This window comes from Anser anser (assembly GCF_964211835.1).
Source record: "Anser anser genome assembly, chromosome: 1".
NCBI lineage: Eukaryota > Metazoa > Chordata > Aves > Anseriformes > Anatidae > Anser > Anser anser.
Window position 1 is genome coordinate 33,321,211 of NC_139720.1, and position 18,358 is coordinate 33,339,568.

The 18,358-nt window shown below is 39.3% G+C and overlaps 1 protein-coding gene across 3 annotated transcripts in view; it reads left to right on the forward strand.

The window, feature by feature from the left end:
* The window catches only part of ANO6 (anoctamin 6), a 77,109-nt gene that overhangs the window by 13,381 nt on the left and 45,370 nt on the right, over positions 1-18,358 (forward strand). For all 3 annotated transcript variants that reach the window (XR_014587232.1, XR_014587233.1, XM_083845545.1), the window contains exon 2: positions 13,291-13,367. Coding sequence is in view for 1 of the 3 variants with exons in the window: in XM_083845545.1 (XP_083701671.1) it covers positions 13,291-13,367 (77 nt within the window). In the remaining 2 variants the exon portion in view is untranslated. The remainder of the gene's footprint in view (positions 1-13,290; positions 13,368-18,358) is intronic.

Consider the following 18,358-nt stretch of genomic DNA (forward strand, 5'->3'; position numbering starts at 1 on the left):
GACTGAATTTAATCACTCTATGATGGCCAATATTCTGGGAAGGTGCAACAAGTATTAAAGAAAAACTACAAAGGGCACTTTACACCAGACTATCATGTGTTTACTTTGGTGGGCCTAAAGCTGCCTCCACTGTTAGCTCTGAAACATTCGCAATGATTTTAGGTGCCCACATTGAAATCTGAATTATGACATTACCCAGGGAGTTATCCTACTATATGTGTTGCTTATAAATCAGCATAAATCTTAAGGTAAAATAATAAGTAGATATCTAATATATGATTAACATCATTGCACATCAAGCACTCACTCAAAAAGTGCTTGCTATCCCCTAGGAAGCACTGTTGATCTTTTTTCTCAGGTATCTATGGTGTCTGCCTCAGAGTGTGTAGCAACAGGTAATACATCTCAGATTTCTACTGAGGCACCTCATAGAGTGGAGGGGAATCAAAACTTATGGGTTCTTACTCTTCAAACTGCCAAGAAGTGTAAGAAATAGTTGCAGGTTCAAAAGACATAGAGAGAAATACATGAATTAAAAAGCCATGAGATCATTTAAAACAAAAAGGTATTGCTTCTCTCTGATCATGTACTTTGGGAGTTTGACTAAGCCAATGCCCTCATCTTACACTTTGGGACATGGAATGACTGTTTTGACCCAGAGTATCACTGGCCCCTCTTGGGGACTGGAAACTGGGCTAAGTAGACCTTTAAGATGATCTATAAGTACAGTCTAGTGTTCTTTTCTGTTCTTGTTATTCTTTGACTTCACAAACATTGTGTTTCTTAAAAAAACACTGATCTTGTACAAAACTAGTGGACAGCCTTATAGTCAAAAGGCAAGACAAGGCAAGAACATGGACAGACTGCAAGCTGCTGGCCAAAGGCTCCATTGTAAAATAAAGTTGAGAAATGGGGGCGTGGGCTGTGTCAAAGACACCCCCCCCTCCAAAAAAAAAAAAAAAAACAAACAGGAGCTAGCACTAAGATCTGTAGCTGAATTACCACAGGCAAGCAGTGAGTTTCCTTCTTATGGTAGATAGACAGGACAAATCACAAATCAGGCTCACAAGACAGGTCACAGATCAGTAGTCCCAACAAGGGCTGATAATGTTACAATGCCACCATCAGGCATCCTTCCCGTTAACACCTCCTTTCTCAGAAATTAATTTAGAAACCTCTGTATCTTCAAAGTCACAGCTGTTTAGCACATAGCTGTCAGACATCGCCTAGCTGTAGTTGTTGAGTATCATGAACTGAATTGTCAGCAGAATCCAGAGCTTCGTATTGATAGTGACTGCCATAAGCTAAAATCTACTGTTTTGTTTTTCCATCATGGTACTGAATTTACACTAATTACATTATTCTGAACTGATTTTTAAAACTTAATAAATTTGATACACAACTTGCTAAGGGAAAGTGTGCATAGTTATTATGATTACTTTTCTTACAGTACACTTTTGAAATTACTCATCAGCACTGCAGAGTGCTCCTACACAAGGACCACTAATCAAATTGTCTGATTAGGTGAAATTCTAGGCTTACAGCAGTTTCCTCGTGCCAAATTGCAGTGATAATTGTTCCGTCACTTCTGCTCAAGGGAATCTCTCAAATGCTTCAGATATAATTTCATTTCTAAACTGACTGTATAATTAAATAATACAGTATAGCCAGCAGTAATCTTTCTCCAAATTTAAATGTAAATATTATGGGTTACCAACAGGAGCCATAGCATCCCTAATTGGCTGTGGCTAATTATATATTATGTCTAAAAAATGTTAACATTAAGGTTGCAAAGTCGAGCACTTATAAGTTGGGCAATGTCAGAATTAACGTTGCCGAGGCAACTTCAATTTTCCTGCCATTTGTTTGCATGCATGTTACACTTTTTAATTACACAATCATGCTGTTCTTTTAGTCTTCTTAAGTCCCCTGCCTCATTCAGTAAACTGGTAGTAAGTGAAGATTTCTTTTTATCTTTCTCATTAAGAGCATGGCTCCAAGCCTTGTTTAACTCAGATTATCCAAGCCTTGCACAGCAAGTGTATTTGTATTCGTCTCTTCCTCTGTGTTTCTAGGATGCTTTTAGTGTATCTGAGCATTGTATCCAAAGAGATGTGAGTGTCAGGTTGCCTAACTTCCCATTTAGGGAGGGCTGGAGTTTCAGCAATCCAGATTGGTGATAGGAATGCAGGGTGCTTAAGTGATAAGAAGTGAGGAATGTGAAGCATTCACATGAATGAGATCTGCAACGGGGCACTAGACTAAGACCCACATGCCACCAGCAAGCCTCCCTGTGACACATCCATGCAGGTCCACATGAAAATAAATCATTTTCAAGCACTTCTATACAACCTAGTAGCGTCACCATTCTGTGTTTATGGCTGACAAACTTTCATACGAAGTTGCTAAATGCTGACCAATCACAAGTGCTTTGCGGTGATTTTTATGAAATTTCATTTCCAAGTCTTGTTATTCCAAGTATTCTTGCTCCGTACTTCTGCAACTGACTTAGTGACAAATGCTCAGCTCTGCTGCAACAGTGCTGAGCTTGCTGGTTGTAGCACCCTGGCCAGTTAGCTCAATAATTCTGCTGGGGAAAGCGAGGCAAAACATTGCTCAAGCAGCTTGCTCAGCATCATGTATACCAGATGCTGAAGCTGGGACATAGGCCATTTCTCCAAGGCTGCGAGCTCTGACAGTCTGATAATCCTTCTGCCTTTCCGTCTTCCTGCAGTCTCTATATCCCACCCAACTTATGCAAAAAGAAATCTCTAAACAGACAATTCCTCATCCTTGACCAAACCTGGACTTGCCCTCACTGCAACCCCATCTGGTATAAAAAGTGAGATATGGTCCTGAAGAAGAAAGTGTAGCAACTTGGGTTTTATAACAAAAAAATATTTCTTGTGCTTTAAAATTTAAATTTTAAAATCCATCTCATATCATGGATCAAGTGGTATGGTGCGCCTTTTACCTTTTATGTAGGAAGAAACATGTTTGAACTGGGAAGACCAGGATCTAGTTCCTTCCTGTGTCTTCCTTAATATAGGCATTACTGATGACAGTCTTGAACAAGTCTTGAACACCTTCAGTGTTTGTGAGTTTGAGTTTGGAGCTGTTAATCTTCTAACTTGACATATTAAGCTTTAAATTTCTACTTATTTTTATTTTTTTGAAAAACTGAAAACTGGATTTTGCCATGTCGTGTAGTATTAGCCAAAACAGAATGATTAAACTGAGTGACTTAATTTACTTTAGTTTAGACTTTTAGGTTGTAATAAGTAGGTAACCTGTGTACAGTTTTTAATCATGTTTTCAATTTATATTTAAAAATCTTCCTAAGAGAAAGAGGTTTGGTGTTTTTTGTTTTGGTTTGGTTTTGTGGATCAGTAGAGTAGCTCAGACAGTAAAAACAGTTGCATTCTGCTTAATAACAATGTTGTGAACTGAGAGGGCACAACCGGGGCTACACCCAGTCCGGTCCCTGGTGACCCAGCAGGGAAATGCCTGCAGTGCATTACAGTCACGTAGGAAGGCTCCTCTTAGCCTGCAGCTGCGGTTCATAGTTCTGGTCCTGACTGTTTTGGTTACTCCCAAATCCTGTTTGAGGCCCCTATATCCTTTATTTAATTCCAAAGACGCATGCTCGTTTCAGCAGGTATATAGCTCAATGCGCATTTTGATTTTTAATTTGCTGTTAAATGATTTCTTTCTTATCTAATAGATAATTACTGTTTACTCAGAATTTGTATTAAGATACATTTTGTTGGTAAGTAGAGTTAATAAACCATGGAGCAAAACAACATTTAAACATGTTTATTAGTTATATTAGATATGCTGTATACATAAGAAGAAAGTACATTTGTAAAACATTTTGCATTTAAATTAGTTAAGCAAGGGAAATATTAACTGTAGTTAATGAAATTGAAGGATTAGTTAATGAAATTGATGTATTGATTCTGGTCACTGAGAGCCACATGCTGTGTCTTGTATGTATTTGATATAATTAGGCATAAAACTGTCAGTGTGCTTGGACACTCTTGAGTAAATATCTCAGCAGGAATTTATCTGTAACTTTACATGCCCAACACCTTCTGCAAATCTGTCCATATGCCCTTTGCGTTTTTAGAATTAGTGGATCTCATTCTCTGCCACCTGGATTTCATTCACTGCAAGGGGAAAAAAAGAAAAAAGGAAAGAAAAAAAATCCCATTCCTCTTGATCACTTTTTTAGCCTTAAACAGATTATTCCAAGTAGAGAAGAATTTCTCTCAGAATTTACGAACACAACTAAAAACTAGAGTTGCCTTTAAGGTGTTGCCACTTCACTCAGTGACCCAGGTGATCCTTTATGTGTTATGTACTTAATGGGATTGAGGTAGTTATTTTTCTTAACCCTAGAGACTGGAAGAATTTGCAGTTTGGGCAGCAGGAATAATAACATTTGCAAAATTGTTAAAAATGAAGGAAATAAAGTATGTGCATATGGGTGTTTCAGTATATGACAATGTGACATAGTTGGAGTCCAGCATAAAATAGGCTCATTTAACAGCCAACATTACTGCAGTTTCCTACCTGACTCCCTATACAATTAAAACAAAAAGCTCCTAACTGAAAAAAAATAGGAAGAATCACATGTTGCATAATTTTAGTATAGTTAGTATAGTAAGTCATTTAATAGATTATTAAAAGGTGGAAGGTGGTAAGTGGAAGAAAGAGAAGGATTCAAGCCCATATTCCAACCTGAAAATAATGCATGGAAAGATTATCACTCTGAAGCATTCTGGCTTAGGCAGTTTATTCCATTACTTTATATTCTGACAAAGCTAGCTTGCTATTTGACATGTCTACAACCAGTACATGGAGAAAAAGTATACCAAATCTCATTGAAAATTATAGTTAGCTGTAATTCTAAAAACATTCTAAAATGAAAAATTATTTCTTTGTCTATATAGTGCCTATTGATAGATAAAAGCCAAAATAATTCTTATCAACAGCCATTTCAGATGGTGGTGGATAAACTGAAATTGTTTAGCTTCATTAAAAAAAATAGTCTAATTAAGTCTAATTAGCAACAATTCTGCACTGATTTACAGTCAGCTGTTTTTCGTTGTACTTGCAACTGAGGAATGTACATGGACTGTTGGGCTCTGGTGTTCTCTGCAGCAGTGAGAACCAGGAGCCAGCATTTGCATTTCAGTGGATTACTCTGGATTCACAGAATTGTAACTAAAAAGACATTAGCCCAGTGTTTGTTTTCTAAAGTGAAGCTGGGGCTAATCCAGGTCTCACAGAAATGTGGGATTTCTGCCACAGGTTTTGGGCAAGAGTCCCATTTTCAGTGGAAGGTGATCTTTTTGTCCATTTGAGCTCTGGATACATAAGAACTGATTGAAAATTTGGTTACTGAGCCCGTAAATCTTCCAACTCAATTCCTCTTAAATGTTTAGACACTGCTATCAACAAAAGACTTTCCACAAAGTCTAATTTGTTGTTCTGTAAGTGTCTGCTAATTACATAGGTTTTTCGGTGAGCTACCTCGACTCTGGGCTGGCTGCCTCAGGAAGCAGAGTGTTAGATTAGCAGTGCTCTTTCTATTATATTACCAAGTGAACACGCTTTCTCTTTAGGGTTAGTCATGGAATTGTATTTATTTTTGAAAGTCATACCACATGTTCCCAAAACTTTGTTTGCACAGCTGTAAGAAAAGATAACTGAATGGAAAGAATAGGCTTTCAAACAAGAAAGAATCATCTTCCAAGACAGCCACTTTACTTTCTTTGTAGTACAACAGTATATGTATAGCTTTGTATTGGACATACTTGTACATCAGAAATTAAAATCAATGTTTTTCTTATTATGTGGCATAGTTTAGGTTTCGGTTTGACAATACCTGTATATCTGCTCTGTGTGACTGCACAAAGAACATAATTTTTTGACAGCTTGGAAATTCATTTTGGCATTACTAATTGTCATCAGTTTTCTCATGTACTGTAAATCCATAGGCAACCATAGGACTTCCACACCGACAGCAGCTGTATAGATCTCTTATTAACTCTGAACAACAGGTTATAATGTATAGTTTGTTATGAAAATAATTCAATTTTACTTTAAATATATACTTTTTTAAGAAAAACTAAGAAATTTTAGTAGCATATATTCTTCAAATAAGGTCCACAAATATGAAATAAAACTAAAAAATATTCCAGTGAAATAACTGAATTTAAAAGAATGGATCCAACTAAGTGCAAGACAATGGTCTTTTGGTGAAATGAAGTGAAACCATTCATAACCTATGATCCTAATGGCTGCCCTCACACGTGAGTGGTGGAAAGCCTTTATCCCAGAGAACACCTGGTCTGCAACAGTCACTTCAACACAGACAGAGCTCTGATCATTGTTTCTTAAATTGTCAAGTGATTAAATTATACTATCTTATATGTGGGTTGGTATATAAGAATCAAGACCATCAGGAATAGTTTATGTTTAGGACCAATTTTTAAACAAGGGAAGTAGTTCAGAGAAGTTGGGTGCCTTGATTAATTCTGTTTTAGAACTCTAGATCTCATTGTCTCTCACTTTCTTTGATTCATGAGATTTTAAAAGGAAAATACATATTCCTGCTTTTTCAATACCTAGAGTTTCTTAGATCTGAAAGAACTCCTATAGATTGAACTGAACATTAAAAATAAAATACAATAAAGAAGTACTCTGCACTAGGAAAAGAGATTTTGGCTGTCAAAAAACAGCATATCAGTCCAACAGTTTCAGTTTCAGAAAAATTCCACTTTTGCAATGGTTTTACCTGAACTGCAAAAATAATTTATGCAAAGATCAGCCCTGAAAACAAATTGTGATCAGTTCTGAGAGGCTTTTTAATTAATAGCTATTAGATTAATGTATATGGGGAAAGATATACAATCTAATATAAATTAACAGGAAGGAAGGCAGTTTTTTGTCTAGTTTAAATACCACATAATCAAACCTTTCTTTGTTCATAGCCTGGGAGCTCATATTCAAGTTTAGAATATCTTCATTTTCTGGTTAAGCGTTAAGAATCAGAAAAGCAAAATCTTTCTTCAGCTGGGCAACTCCTTTTTAGTGTCTGTTCACCTCCTCTTTGATCTTCCAGAGCATTTGAAACAACATGACATAAATTTGTCTGTAGTCTTTCTTCCCCCTTCTCTCCTCAAAAGCCAGGACAGAATCTTCTACTTCAATACCATTATTTTACTACATTTGGACCAAGGGACAGAGAGCTGGATGTTCTTCTTAAGAAAGCTGACATCTACATTAAGTCCCTTTTGGGATGGTGGCTTCACTTCAGTTCCCTTCTGGGAGTCAGAGACTACTCCAGCTCTTTAGTCTCATTTACCTGCTAATGATGCTCTCCGCTCATTATTATTTCCACAGTTTTGATACAGACAGTGGCTGCCATTTCCTCATGTGGTACTCTGTCTTGGATATGTCAATAGGCGTCATTTTGAGAAGATGATTCTCTCTGAAACGTTAGTTTTATGCAAGACAGCAGGAGTTTGTTCTTTTTTGAGAAATAAGGTGAAAGCAAATTGACTTGATTAGAAATTGGGATTCAAAGCAGTTTTCATTCACTTCAGGACTCAGTTCATATCCAGGATTTTCCTTCATGCTTTCCTGTGGCTTCTGATGCAGGACCTGTGAGGTGGAGCTTCTTGCTTGCTTGCCTCTCAGGTTCCTATGAGTGATGGTATCACAAAACTGGTCTTCAGCTAACACAGCTGCAGAGTGCTGAGGTAAGGAGACCCTACCAGCATTTGTCCAGTTCTTAAGAAGCTGTATGGCGTAGCTCTGGCAGGACTCTAGACATTGCTTCCTGGCTTTGCAGGCATGGTTGCTCAAGAGGTACCGTATTCAGTGCCAGGGCTAAGATCTTGTCCTTTGCAATGTCTCACAGGTTTGTTGAGGGAAGTGAAGCAACAGGTGCTATGAGTTTGGTGTTGTAAAACCATTCTTGCTTCTCAGAACAATTGTCTATTAGATTGGCTTATGTAGTGATTTTCAAGCTTAGAGACTGCTGCTGCCCCTTTTCACCTTTGATTATTTCCATTAGAGAAGAAATCAATGATAGCCAAGAAGTTCTTTGGCACAAAAAGTTTGGCAGCCTCAGGCATGTTTGGCAATGTCTTTGCTTATAGAGCCAAGCCCAGCGGTCTTTTCAAACATCAGCCTATTCAGTATCTTTGTGGTTTTCTTGTCATTAATATTTTTTGGACAATGTCTTTCTTTTCCCTTCTGAGTATTGTTTTTTCCCTGTTCTCAGGCCTCTTAATTTGCACTCTCAAAAAACTTTTATCCCCATTGCTTGTGTCTTGAGTGGCTCTTATTATTTCACTATTCAGACTCCAAGGAAAGGTTTAATTCTTCTTTATATTTATTCAAAAGGGAGAGCAGCTTCCATGTCTATCAGTGTGTGATTGTCTCTCACCTCTGCCATATCAATAGGTAGAAATTGCTAGTAGTATTATTTGTGAAAGCCTTTGAAATTGAATTATTCAATTGGTACATTGCTGAACTTCCAGAACAATTCACAGTCAAAATCAAATTACTAAGGCAAAGACTAGACATTTTACTCTGCCTCTTAAGAAATTTTAGGGTCTTTATTCAATCTAGTCAGAAATGTTGGCCAACCTGTGAGAAAGCAAAGCCCATAAAGCTCATAAATTAAACCACTCATAGATTCAACAGAAGGATTCATTCCTTGGCCAGCCCCAAAGTGTGGAATGGACACAGGCTGTAAAGGAGAACATGAGATTAACACAGACTTGTTAGTACTTCTGTATGGGCACATTTGAGGTGAGGTGTGAAATGTTGGCAGTGCCGTTCAGTATCCTGGTTTGCGGATCAGTCTGTGGGCAGCTGGGAAAAGGTTGTGCCTTATCAGACAGCCTCTTGTATGTGAGGTCACAGTGTAGTGTTTGGCTGCTATCTCTTCAATTTGTTCCTTATCTTCACATGAATTGTTATAAAGCAGGCTCTAAATGAAAGCAGTTCCTAGGGCTACATAGTTTTATTATGGTTTGGTTTTTTTTTTTTTTTTCAACACCTGAGATTCTGCAAAAAGCAGGAACTCCATAAAATTAATTACTGGCCTCAACTGCTCTGTACAATGCCCTCCCAGTTTTATCTTTCAGAAGATGGAGTAAAAAATCTGGGCTTAGTTTCAATTTTCCAGACTATATTTCCAGCTTGTAGTGGGTTTCAGATACTACCGAGATCATAGAATCACAGAATGGTTTGGATAGGAAAGGACCTTAAAGATCATCTGATTCCACCCCCCTGCCACGGGCAGGGACACCTTTCACTAGACCAGGTTGCCCAAAGCCCCATCCAGCCTGGCCTTGAACACCTCCAGGGATGGGGCATCCACAGCTTCTCTGGGCAACCTTTTTCAGTGTCTCACCACCCTTATAGTAAAGAACTTCTTCATAATGTCTAATCTAAATCTACCCTCCTTTCTTTTAAAACCATTACCCCTTGTTCTATTGATGTTCTTGTAAAGTAGCATGCACAGATTTAGTACTTCAAATTTTTACAACAATCAGCATCCTGTGTAAGAACAAAGACTGACTATTGTCACTAAGCAGGAACTCAAAATCTATTATTACAATTGAAATAAATTAGATAAAATGTTCTGACAAAAGCATATGTTCCTATGATTGCTTGAAGGTAGAAAATGATGTATCAGTCAGTTAAAGTCAGAGTATGCCAGCACAAATCTGGTAGATTTCTTTGCTCCCTTACCCTTCCTTTGATTTACTGGCTAAGTGGTAGAATGTTATAAGCATCTGCACTTGATGAGCTCTGACCCAAATATTAACAGGAGTGATAATGCTTCCGAAGACGAAATATATCAGCAGAAATGCTTTTTAACATAAAATATTTTTTTGGCCACAACTATGAGAACACTATGAGGTCTGGAAAGGAGCTCAAAAGCTAATGCAGGCCATCCTCCTAAGGTACAAGCCAGGTTTAACTTGGCTCAGAATTTTCCAGCACATTTAATTAATCTGTGCTGAAGAATCTCTGATGTTGAAGATGTCACGTGACCCCACCTGCCTCTTTAGGCAGTCTGTTCTACTGTTTTCACTGTTAGAAAGTGTTTCATAATGTCCATCCCCAGACCTTCTTGGTGCAGTTTTCTTTCATGTCCTCTCTTCTTCAAACTGATCTTATTATAATGCTAGAACGGAGGTGGGAGAAATAAATGGAGTGAGTTTGGAGGTAGGGAAAAGCACTTTGTGTGGTTGCAGTCTTTTCCGACAAAGCTGAGTTTTTGCAGGTACCATTTCTATCTCTCTGAGACTGCAATCACCTCTTCCAGCCAAAACCACAACTGCCCAGATTGGAATTGCTGTCCTAGCAAACCACTGTCAGAATACATCTGACCTAAACACACATTCAGGCAGTGTCAAGGCACTTTATTTTTGGTTCCACACAGACATTTTTGCTTGTAAGTAGAGAAGGACTTGAGGGTGATGTGAAAACTGGAGGCTGTCTTGGGTATAGCGATCATGAATTAATAGAGGTTTTGATTCTTGGAAAAGTAAGGAGGGGGTTTAGCAGAACTGCCACCCTGGATTTCCAGAGGGCAGACTTTGGTCTGTTTAGAAGGCTGGTTGGCAGAGTCCCTTGGGAGGCAGTCCTGAAGGGCAAAGGAGTGCTGCACTGAATTTGAGAGAAGTCCTGGGCTAATTATCTTAGAAGAACTGAGAACAGCAAACCCCTTTTGCTTGAGTCCTTTCATTATACCAATGGCCCAGGGATTGTATTGGGCTGTATTTCATGTGAAAATGTGTTAAAATTAGAAATATTGATAAAATGATAAAGTATGCTTGACATTTACCATATTATGAGGAAGATATGCTGGCCATAGACACTGAGGCAGAAGCAAATTTTACTCACGTATAAATTTCTCTAGAGGATATTCCTTGCCAGTCCCAGATACATCAGGATTTGGGAGATCTGGAGTTATCCTTCCCGCTGTGAATGCCATGTTTCCCCCTTCCTTTCAGTTCTGGCTGAAGGAATTTCTAGACAGCACTGAGGAGGGTGTGTTTGCACACCACAGGGACTTCACGAACAGGCCATTTCAAAGCACGATTCTTGTCACTGTAGTTCAGTGGCTGACATAAGTCTTCATGTCTGGAGATGTTGCTGTCCACATCTGTTTGCCTTGTGTAATGGCATGCAGAGTTTCAGAACAGTCGCTTAGGTTTCAAAGCAACATGCTTATATATTTCTCCTTCACCCTACCCATTATGTGTGAGCAGAAATATTCCCTCTTCTGTGGGTTTTCAGAAGCACTTTGTATTTGGATGTCTTTGTGTCCAGATAGAGAATAAAGAATGCCAAAGGAAAGTAGGGTGATGCCCATTACACTGACATCAGGAGTATGTATTTTCCCTTCTCACGTTAGATTGAGTTGAACACATTAAAATGTAATGGTGTGCGGATACAGCAATCTTACAGCTGAGATGTGCCCATGTTTTCTTAGTTCTCACGTTATGGTCTCAGCATGTGATGTTTGTGTGCTGCTCTAGTCCACATTTCACTGCTTTCTTTTTAAATGCTGGCAAATGTTTCTAAAGATGCTAATGCTTTTGGGAGGTCACAGACTTTGGTTATTCAACTGGGCCACCCTTGAGATTATGACTCAGATGTTTCTGAAGCTATGTTGATGGAAAAAATCACGGAGCTCCTTTTTTCTCCTCCCCATATTATGCACTATCACCACAGTAGAGATCTGGAAACTGACAGTTCAACATCTGGAACAAAGTCCTTACCAAACTGTAAGAAATTGTACTTAAACCAGAGAATTTAGCCACTTAGAAACCATGAGGGAGTTCTGTTGACTTGTAGAGCTGAACAAACACAATCTTGTTGTGCTCTAAGTGTTTTGACATATCTTCAGCTGGTAAAAGCGAACATCATCAGTGAAAATATATATCTTTTTTAAATTCTTGAGTATTGTGTATTCTATATGTATTTTGCTACTTATCAATGAAGTTTTTAAGCCAAAAAAAGTTCAGGCATATAAGTGTTGTTGTTTCTAGCATTGTAACTAATGTGCATTTAATTATCCTTCTAAGTGTACTACAGATTAGATTATTTTCAAGTACTTTTTATTTATTTATGTTTTGAAGTATTGGAGTGGTTTTTTTAATTGGAGGCTATCCTTTCCAGACAACACTGGGTATCATTTACATCCATGACCTTTTCCTCAGTGCAGGACAGACTTGGCTAAAACACTTCAGAAGCTGTATTTTAAGCATCTAAAAATAGCATGAGGCCCATTTACCCACCAAGCATAGGCAAAAAGCAGTCTTCCCCTCAGCCACTTGATATTATCTTCAGCTTCAGGATGTTACCTGACCTCTACTTAAGGCCCCTCCCCACCCCCAAGTTGTTAAGAAACTAAAACCAAAATGTTGCAGAAATTGTAGACCTTCTAGTAATTTATTTCCAGGAGCTTTATTAGGATGAATTTGTATGGTATCCATCCAGTGCTGCATCTGGTAGTCAGTTTTCCCAGCATAATGTAGTCAGTTTTTTCAGCATAATTGACAATGGTATCACAAAGTAGCATACTTCACAAGATCATTTCTAATTTGTGCTTTATTTTCAGGAAAACAAGTTAGTTTTCAGGTGTTTCTTTTTTTGTTTGTTTGTTTTGTTTTGTTTTTCTTTGTTTTGTTTTGTTTTGTTTCCTAATAGGTATTACTAGGGAAATGGGTAAGAAGCCACTGGGGCACCAATACACATTGAACCTGTAGTTGTGACTTTATGTTATGTGAAAGGCGTTCCTGTTATGTAGTGACTTTTTTAAACATCACTACCTCTGTCACACTCATTGCTGGACTTCTGAAAAATTCCCTGGTACTGTTAATTAATGTTGCCTATGTACAGTCAGCATGAGCTAGGGTTATTTGTTCAGGTGGAGCCAGTTCTGGTCCTCTTATTCATGGAACGATACTACTCACTGCAGCTAGTCTACAGACAGAGTTTTCTGAAACACTAAATAACACATGTTAACGAAGAGGTGCATGACATTACTAGGTTGGTTGGCAGGATCACCAAACATTAACTTGTCATCATGGTGAAATCTGTTTTGCTCTCTTGCTACCTGTTGGTTACTACTGAAGTCTGAGGGACAACTATTCTTCTGAGACAGTAAGTGTAATAAAGTGGCTTCTCTGCAAAACATTAATTAAAAAAAAAAATGACTTTTTTTGTTTGTTTGTTTATTTTTAGTCTTGGAATTGAACCAGGTGATTATTCCCACTTACGGAACTGTGCCAGAGCAGCAAAACCTTCATACTCCAGAATGGGTGGGTACTTCTTTGTTTTAACTATGAGTAGCAATAATTTTTTCTTGTATACAACAGGTAGAGCTGTTCTAACAGATTATCATTCTGTTGCATTTGCAGCACACAGTTCATCTGCGTGACTGAATCTGAGTTTCTGTACCTACTTCCCTAAAGATACCTGAAGTCATTGGCTCAGGTGTGAGAGTACAGGTTGACACGGTCACCGAACTCAACTAAAAGTGACAGGTCACTAGATTAGTTACAAATACATATTCACTATAAACTGATATACACACATACACCTCCTTTCTATATATAAAATTTTGTGTATGCATGTATAGGATTTCTGTGTGTGTTCTTATATCTATGAATATATCTATTAATATAGGAACACACCCTACATATAAACATATATACCTTATAAATTCAAACACACCCAGGTATTCGTTGGCCAACAAGTGAGTTCAGGACTCTTTTTTCAAAGAAGGCTTGGAGGAAAAGAAATGCCTTGCTCCAGTCAGAGACTTAGGTGGCAAAAAAGGAAGAAGACCTAGAGGTCTCCATTCCCTTAGCCAAATTTAAAGTTCCCCAGCTCACCTAATGTTTTCTGCAGCTAACAGGCTTCTGGCTCTAGACGAAGATCTCCTGTCTCAGATCTCATTTTCTCTAAGGACTAGCTAGTTGACTCCAGCAAACCCGCCACTGGGTGTGCCATGGCACATGCTTTGCCAATCTGATGCCCAAATGGCATGCTGATGAGTCCAATTTCATTTTTCCCCTAGTGCAACAGAAGTGCAGCCTGCAGTTGCACAGGGAGCTATAAGCCTGGATTCAAAAAGGTATAAAGTCATATGCTTATCCTAAAGCTATTGGAAAAGCCCCACAGAAATCAAAAAAAGACATCTCTGTACTTCATTTCTCTAATGACAGAGGTCAGTGTCATTGGCTTTAGGTGTGTATTGCCTATTCAGGCTACATCTACAAGTGGGTCAGTGTTATGGGAGGACAAAGCTTAAAGGAACAGGTTAAACAGTGTCAAGAGTTACTTGCTGGGACAATTAATTTTGAGCACCTGAGCTGGTGATGGTTTTTGCATACAGGAATCTATTCAAGAAACTGCTGCAATGGTGCCACCAAGTAATGAGAGCTGGAGCTGGTTCCCAGACAGCCCTGTCCAAAACATTGACCTGTAAACTGACTATTTACAAGTAACTGAGATGGCTTGTGCATTTCTCTCACTGCTGTCTACTAAATACTACTCAAGGAATGACAGCCTGCTGCTGCTGATATTAGCTACCCCTTCAGTTTGCACAGAGGAGAACTGTATTATGTATGTGGAGATACAGGTCCTGCTGATTTATTTGTGTATGAGGAAGTATGCTGTTTTCTTCATACATCCAGAAGAGCATACCATACAAGAAAAAATGAGCTAAAAAGTTGTGAGATGGAAATCAAACATTCATATTCAGGCATTTGGATTAAGCCTGCCTTGTCTTATATGTAGATACTATGAATGGAGCTGTTTAGATCATTTATTTTTCATCCTGGCCACCAAAGAGAAAGCTCTTTTTCTTCACATCAAGCTGAAATTGGAAACAGAATCATAGAAGAAAGAAACAAAGAGTTTCCATAGTGATAGAGTTTGGAAAGCAGTGTAAATGAAGGGATAGATTTAGCCCAAAGTACACCAAGGTGCACCAGAGCTGTAGGGGAGCTGCTTCAGACCTTAGGTGGAAAAGTACTTGTCATAGTGAAGGGTTGTGGTGGTTTTGTTCCTGCCTCTGCTGTAGGAAACAAATGCTAAATCTACCAGAAATTGAGTTTCCTTCCGGGATCTGAATACCCACCTGACCCTGCCTCTGAGAATTGTGACAGAGTTTTCTTCATTTGATGCTGCTTTGGTCTCTGGAAAAAGTATTTAATCATTTTCTGGAGCATGCAGTGGAACCAAGACATTACATTTCCCTACTGAGGGCCCTGACTAACATGTTATAAAAATCCTCCTTAGACTCTTTTTGTGGTTCGATGAATTTTATTTTTTATGTATTTATATGAAATGAGGTAGCATCAGAACAAACAGAGTGTCGTATACCTTGTGGTTAGAGCAGTCTCCTGTAAGCAGTCATGGTAGAATTTATTTTTATTTCTACTAAAAATCAACTGTCAAAATCAATTTTTATTTTTGGTTACTCATGTTTACCAGCAGTTGTAATTTCTGCTCAGTTTTAGCAGCATCTTTTCCACACTGCTCCTTCCACGTCACAGCCTCCTTGTCTGCCACCAGTCACTTTCAGTGGCTAGAAAGCTTGAATAAAATTCGGTTCTACCAAGCCTGCCCATGAGATAGATGTGTGCTAATTCACTCAGGTGTAGCTAGAAATAGAAACTGCGCTTCCCGCTCTACTCTGCACTCCCGCTCTACTCTGTGCTGGTGCGGCCTCTCCTTGAGTACTGTGTGCAGTTCTGGGCACCACAGTACAAAAAGGACATTGAACTGTTGGAGAGTGTGCAGAGGAGGTCAACAAAGATGGTGAAGGGCCTAGAGGGGAAGACATACGAGGAGCGGCTGAAGTCATTGGGCCTGTTCAGCCTGGAGAAGAGGAGGCTGAGGGGGGACCTCATCTCAGTCTACAACTTCCTTGCGAGGGGCAGTGGAGGGGCAGGGGGTCTATTCTCCATAATCACCAGTGATAGGGCCCGCGGGAATGGTGTTAAGCTGAGGCAGGGGAAGTTTAGGCTGGACATCAGGAAGAGGTTCTTCACCGAGAGGGTGGTCGCACACTGGAACAGGCTCCCCAATGAAGCAGTCACTGCACCAAGCCTGTCTGAATTTAAGAAGCGTTTGGACTGTGCACTTAGTCACATGGTCTAAACTTTTGGGCAGACCTGTGCGGTGCCAGGAGTTGGACTTGATGATCCTTATGGGTCCCTTCCAACTCGGGATATTCTATGATTCTATGAATAGGAAATCTAACCTAAAACTGAATAGTTTGTAGATTTGAAGGAAGTGCTGTGCCAGTTCTCTAAACTTAAATTATGTTTTCCAGCTGAAAGTATGTTGTGAATTTAATATTGCAGTTCATCTTGGAGAAGGCAAAACTGAATAAGCTGTTGACTAATAACAATTGTCGTGTTCTTATTATGATGCTGTCTCAAATTACAGGATCACGTGCTAACTTTGTCACGGGATCCCTGCCCCATTCAGCATGAGTAGGACATTAATCTCCACAAAGTCCAGATTCTGTGAAGAAGAATGTTGTCTGTAGTACTTCAGCAAGGTGTAAATGTGGCAGAAAAATGCAGGAAAAGAATTAGAGGTCTTATGACTAGAGAAACTTAATGTGGTCCTAGATACTTGGATTTTACCCCTGACTGTAGTATAGGGCTTCTGTGCAAGGCTAACAAGTTTACATGCATCCAACTTTTTTTTTATTTGCCCAGTGTCAAAGGGGGACGTCTGTAACCTGTTTGCATTAGCACAAAGTAGTCACATATGGGCCTGAAGGTATTGCTCTCTGAAGAAAAGGACTTGCCAAGCCCTCTAGAAAAACTTGATGTCCCGGTTTCTCAAGCTGGAACTCCAGATCTGGGAGACAGGCAGCCATTTCTGGCATAAATCCTTAGGTGCCTCATGCAGTCACTGAGTTAGTGCTGCCCCTCATGTGCAATTTCTGTAGTAGGAAAGCTTCAGAGGATTCTGAAAGAGTGAACTTCCCGGCTTCTGTATCCAGAAAAGGGTGAGAGGTGCTGAAAAGAGGGTTTTCAGGGGAGTACTGTCTTCACCTTTGTTCAAAATTTAGGACGTTTGGTCTGTCTGTAATCAAGAGTAGCTGGAATTCCTCTTGCAGCCAGCAGTTGCACGCAGGCTCAGGCAGGAAGTCCAGTGGGTGTCTCATCTAAAGTTAGCTCCGGGGACGAGGCTTCCCAATGCCTGGCCAGTTCCCAACTGCTTTCTGCTGACAGAAATATATGACCGCAATGACACCCCGTGTATTTCCACTTTGCACAAAACCTTCAGTCTCGGTTTGCTTCGATTTACTACATGCCAAAAACGTCTTTGCATGTTGGGGTACAGAAAAAAACACTTCTGATTGTGATCTTGCTAATAATCTCATTGTTGCTAAAGACAGATCTGACACAGCCCTCTGTTTTTATTAGCAAATGTGAGTCACAAGGAAAAATGTTAAATGCACAACAGTTTTATTGCCCTATGGAGACACACCAACGTTAGTTTCTTGTGGTATGCAAATAAATTTATATCCTGAGGAAGCAAATACTTGTGTTGGTCTTGGTGTCAGAGCAGTTGTCTCTATTGGTCACTCAGAATGTAAAGTAATTACAGATCTTATGAAATAGCTGCTGCAATAAGAACTTTACATTTCTGTATCATTCCCAGACGAGCTCAACGCGCTTTACGAACAATGATGTTTCGTGATATCCTGGCAATATCATGTGTTTCCTTTTTAATTACTTGGTTGGAGGAGAAGGTTCCTGAGGCCTGTAGAAAGAAATAAACGTGTCCCTAAACAGGCACAGTGACGTTTTCATGGAGGTAAAACCCACAGCTGACAGGTAACCCATGGGTGCTCTGCCGGGCGGGCTCCGTGCTCGAGCATGAGGACTCTCCGCAGGTGCCGTCAACAGAGGTGATGTTACACAGGCTGTACTCAGCTCTCCTTTCCCAGCACTGATTTACCTCCTGCTATGTTGCGGGAACCTGCTTTGAGGCTATCTGAAAACTATGTGAGCTTGTAGACAAGTAGTTTATCCCTCCAGTAATGATTACATTTGCTGCTATTGACAGTCACACCAAAGGCTCATGCAGACAAAACAAAGCATGTCTTTTATCCTCCCTGTGGAAGAGATTCCTGTAGAATCTCTTGCTATTTAAAAAATCAATTTACAATACCATGCTTGTTCAGGATGTAGTAAGTAACAAATAACTGCAAATCCTATTCACATATATTTTTTTCATTCTTGCCTCTGTGCTGCCCTTCCCACCATTATTCCCA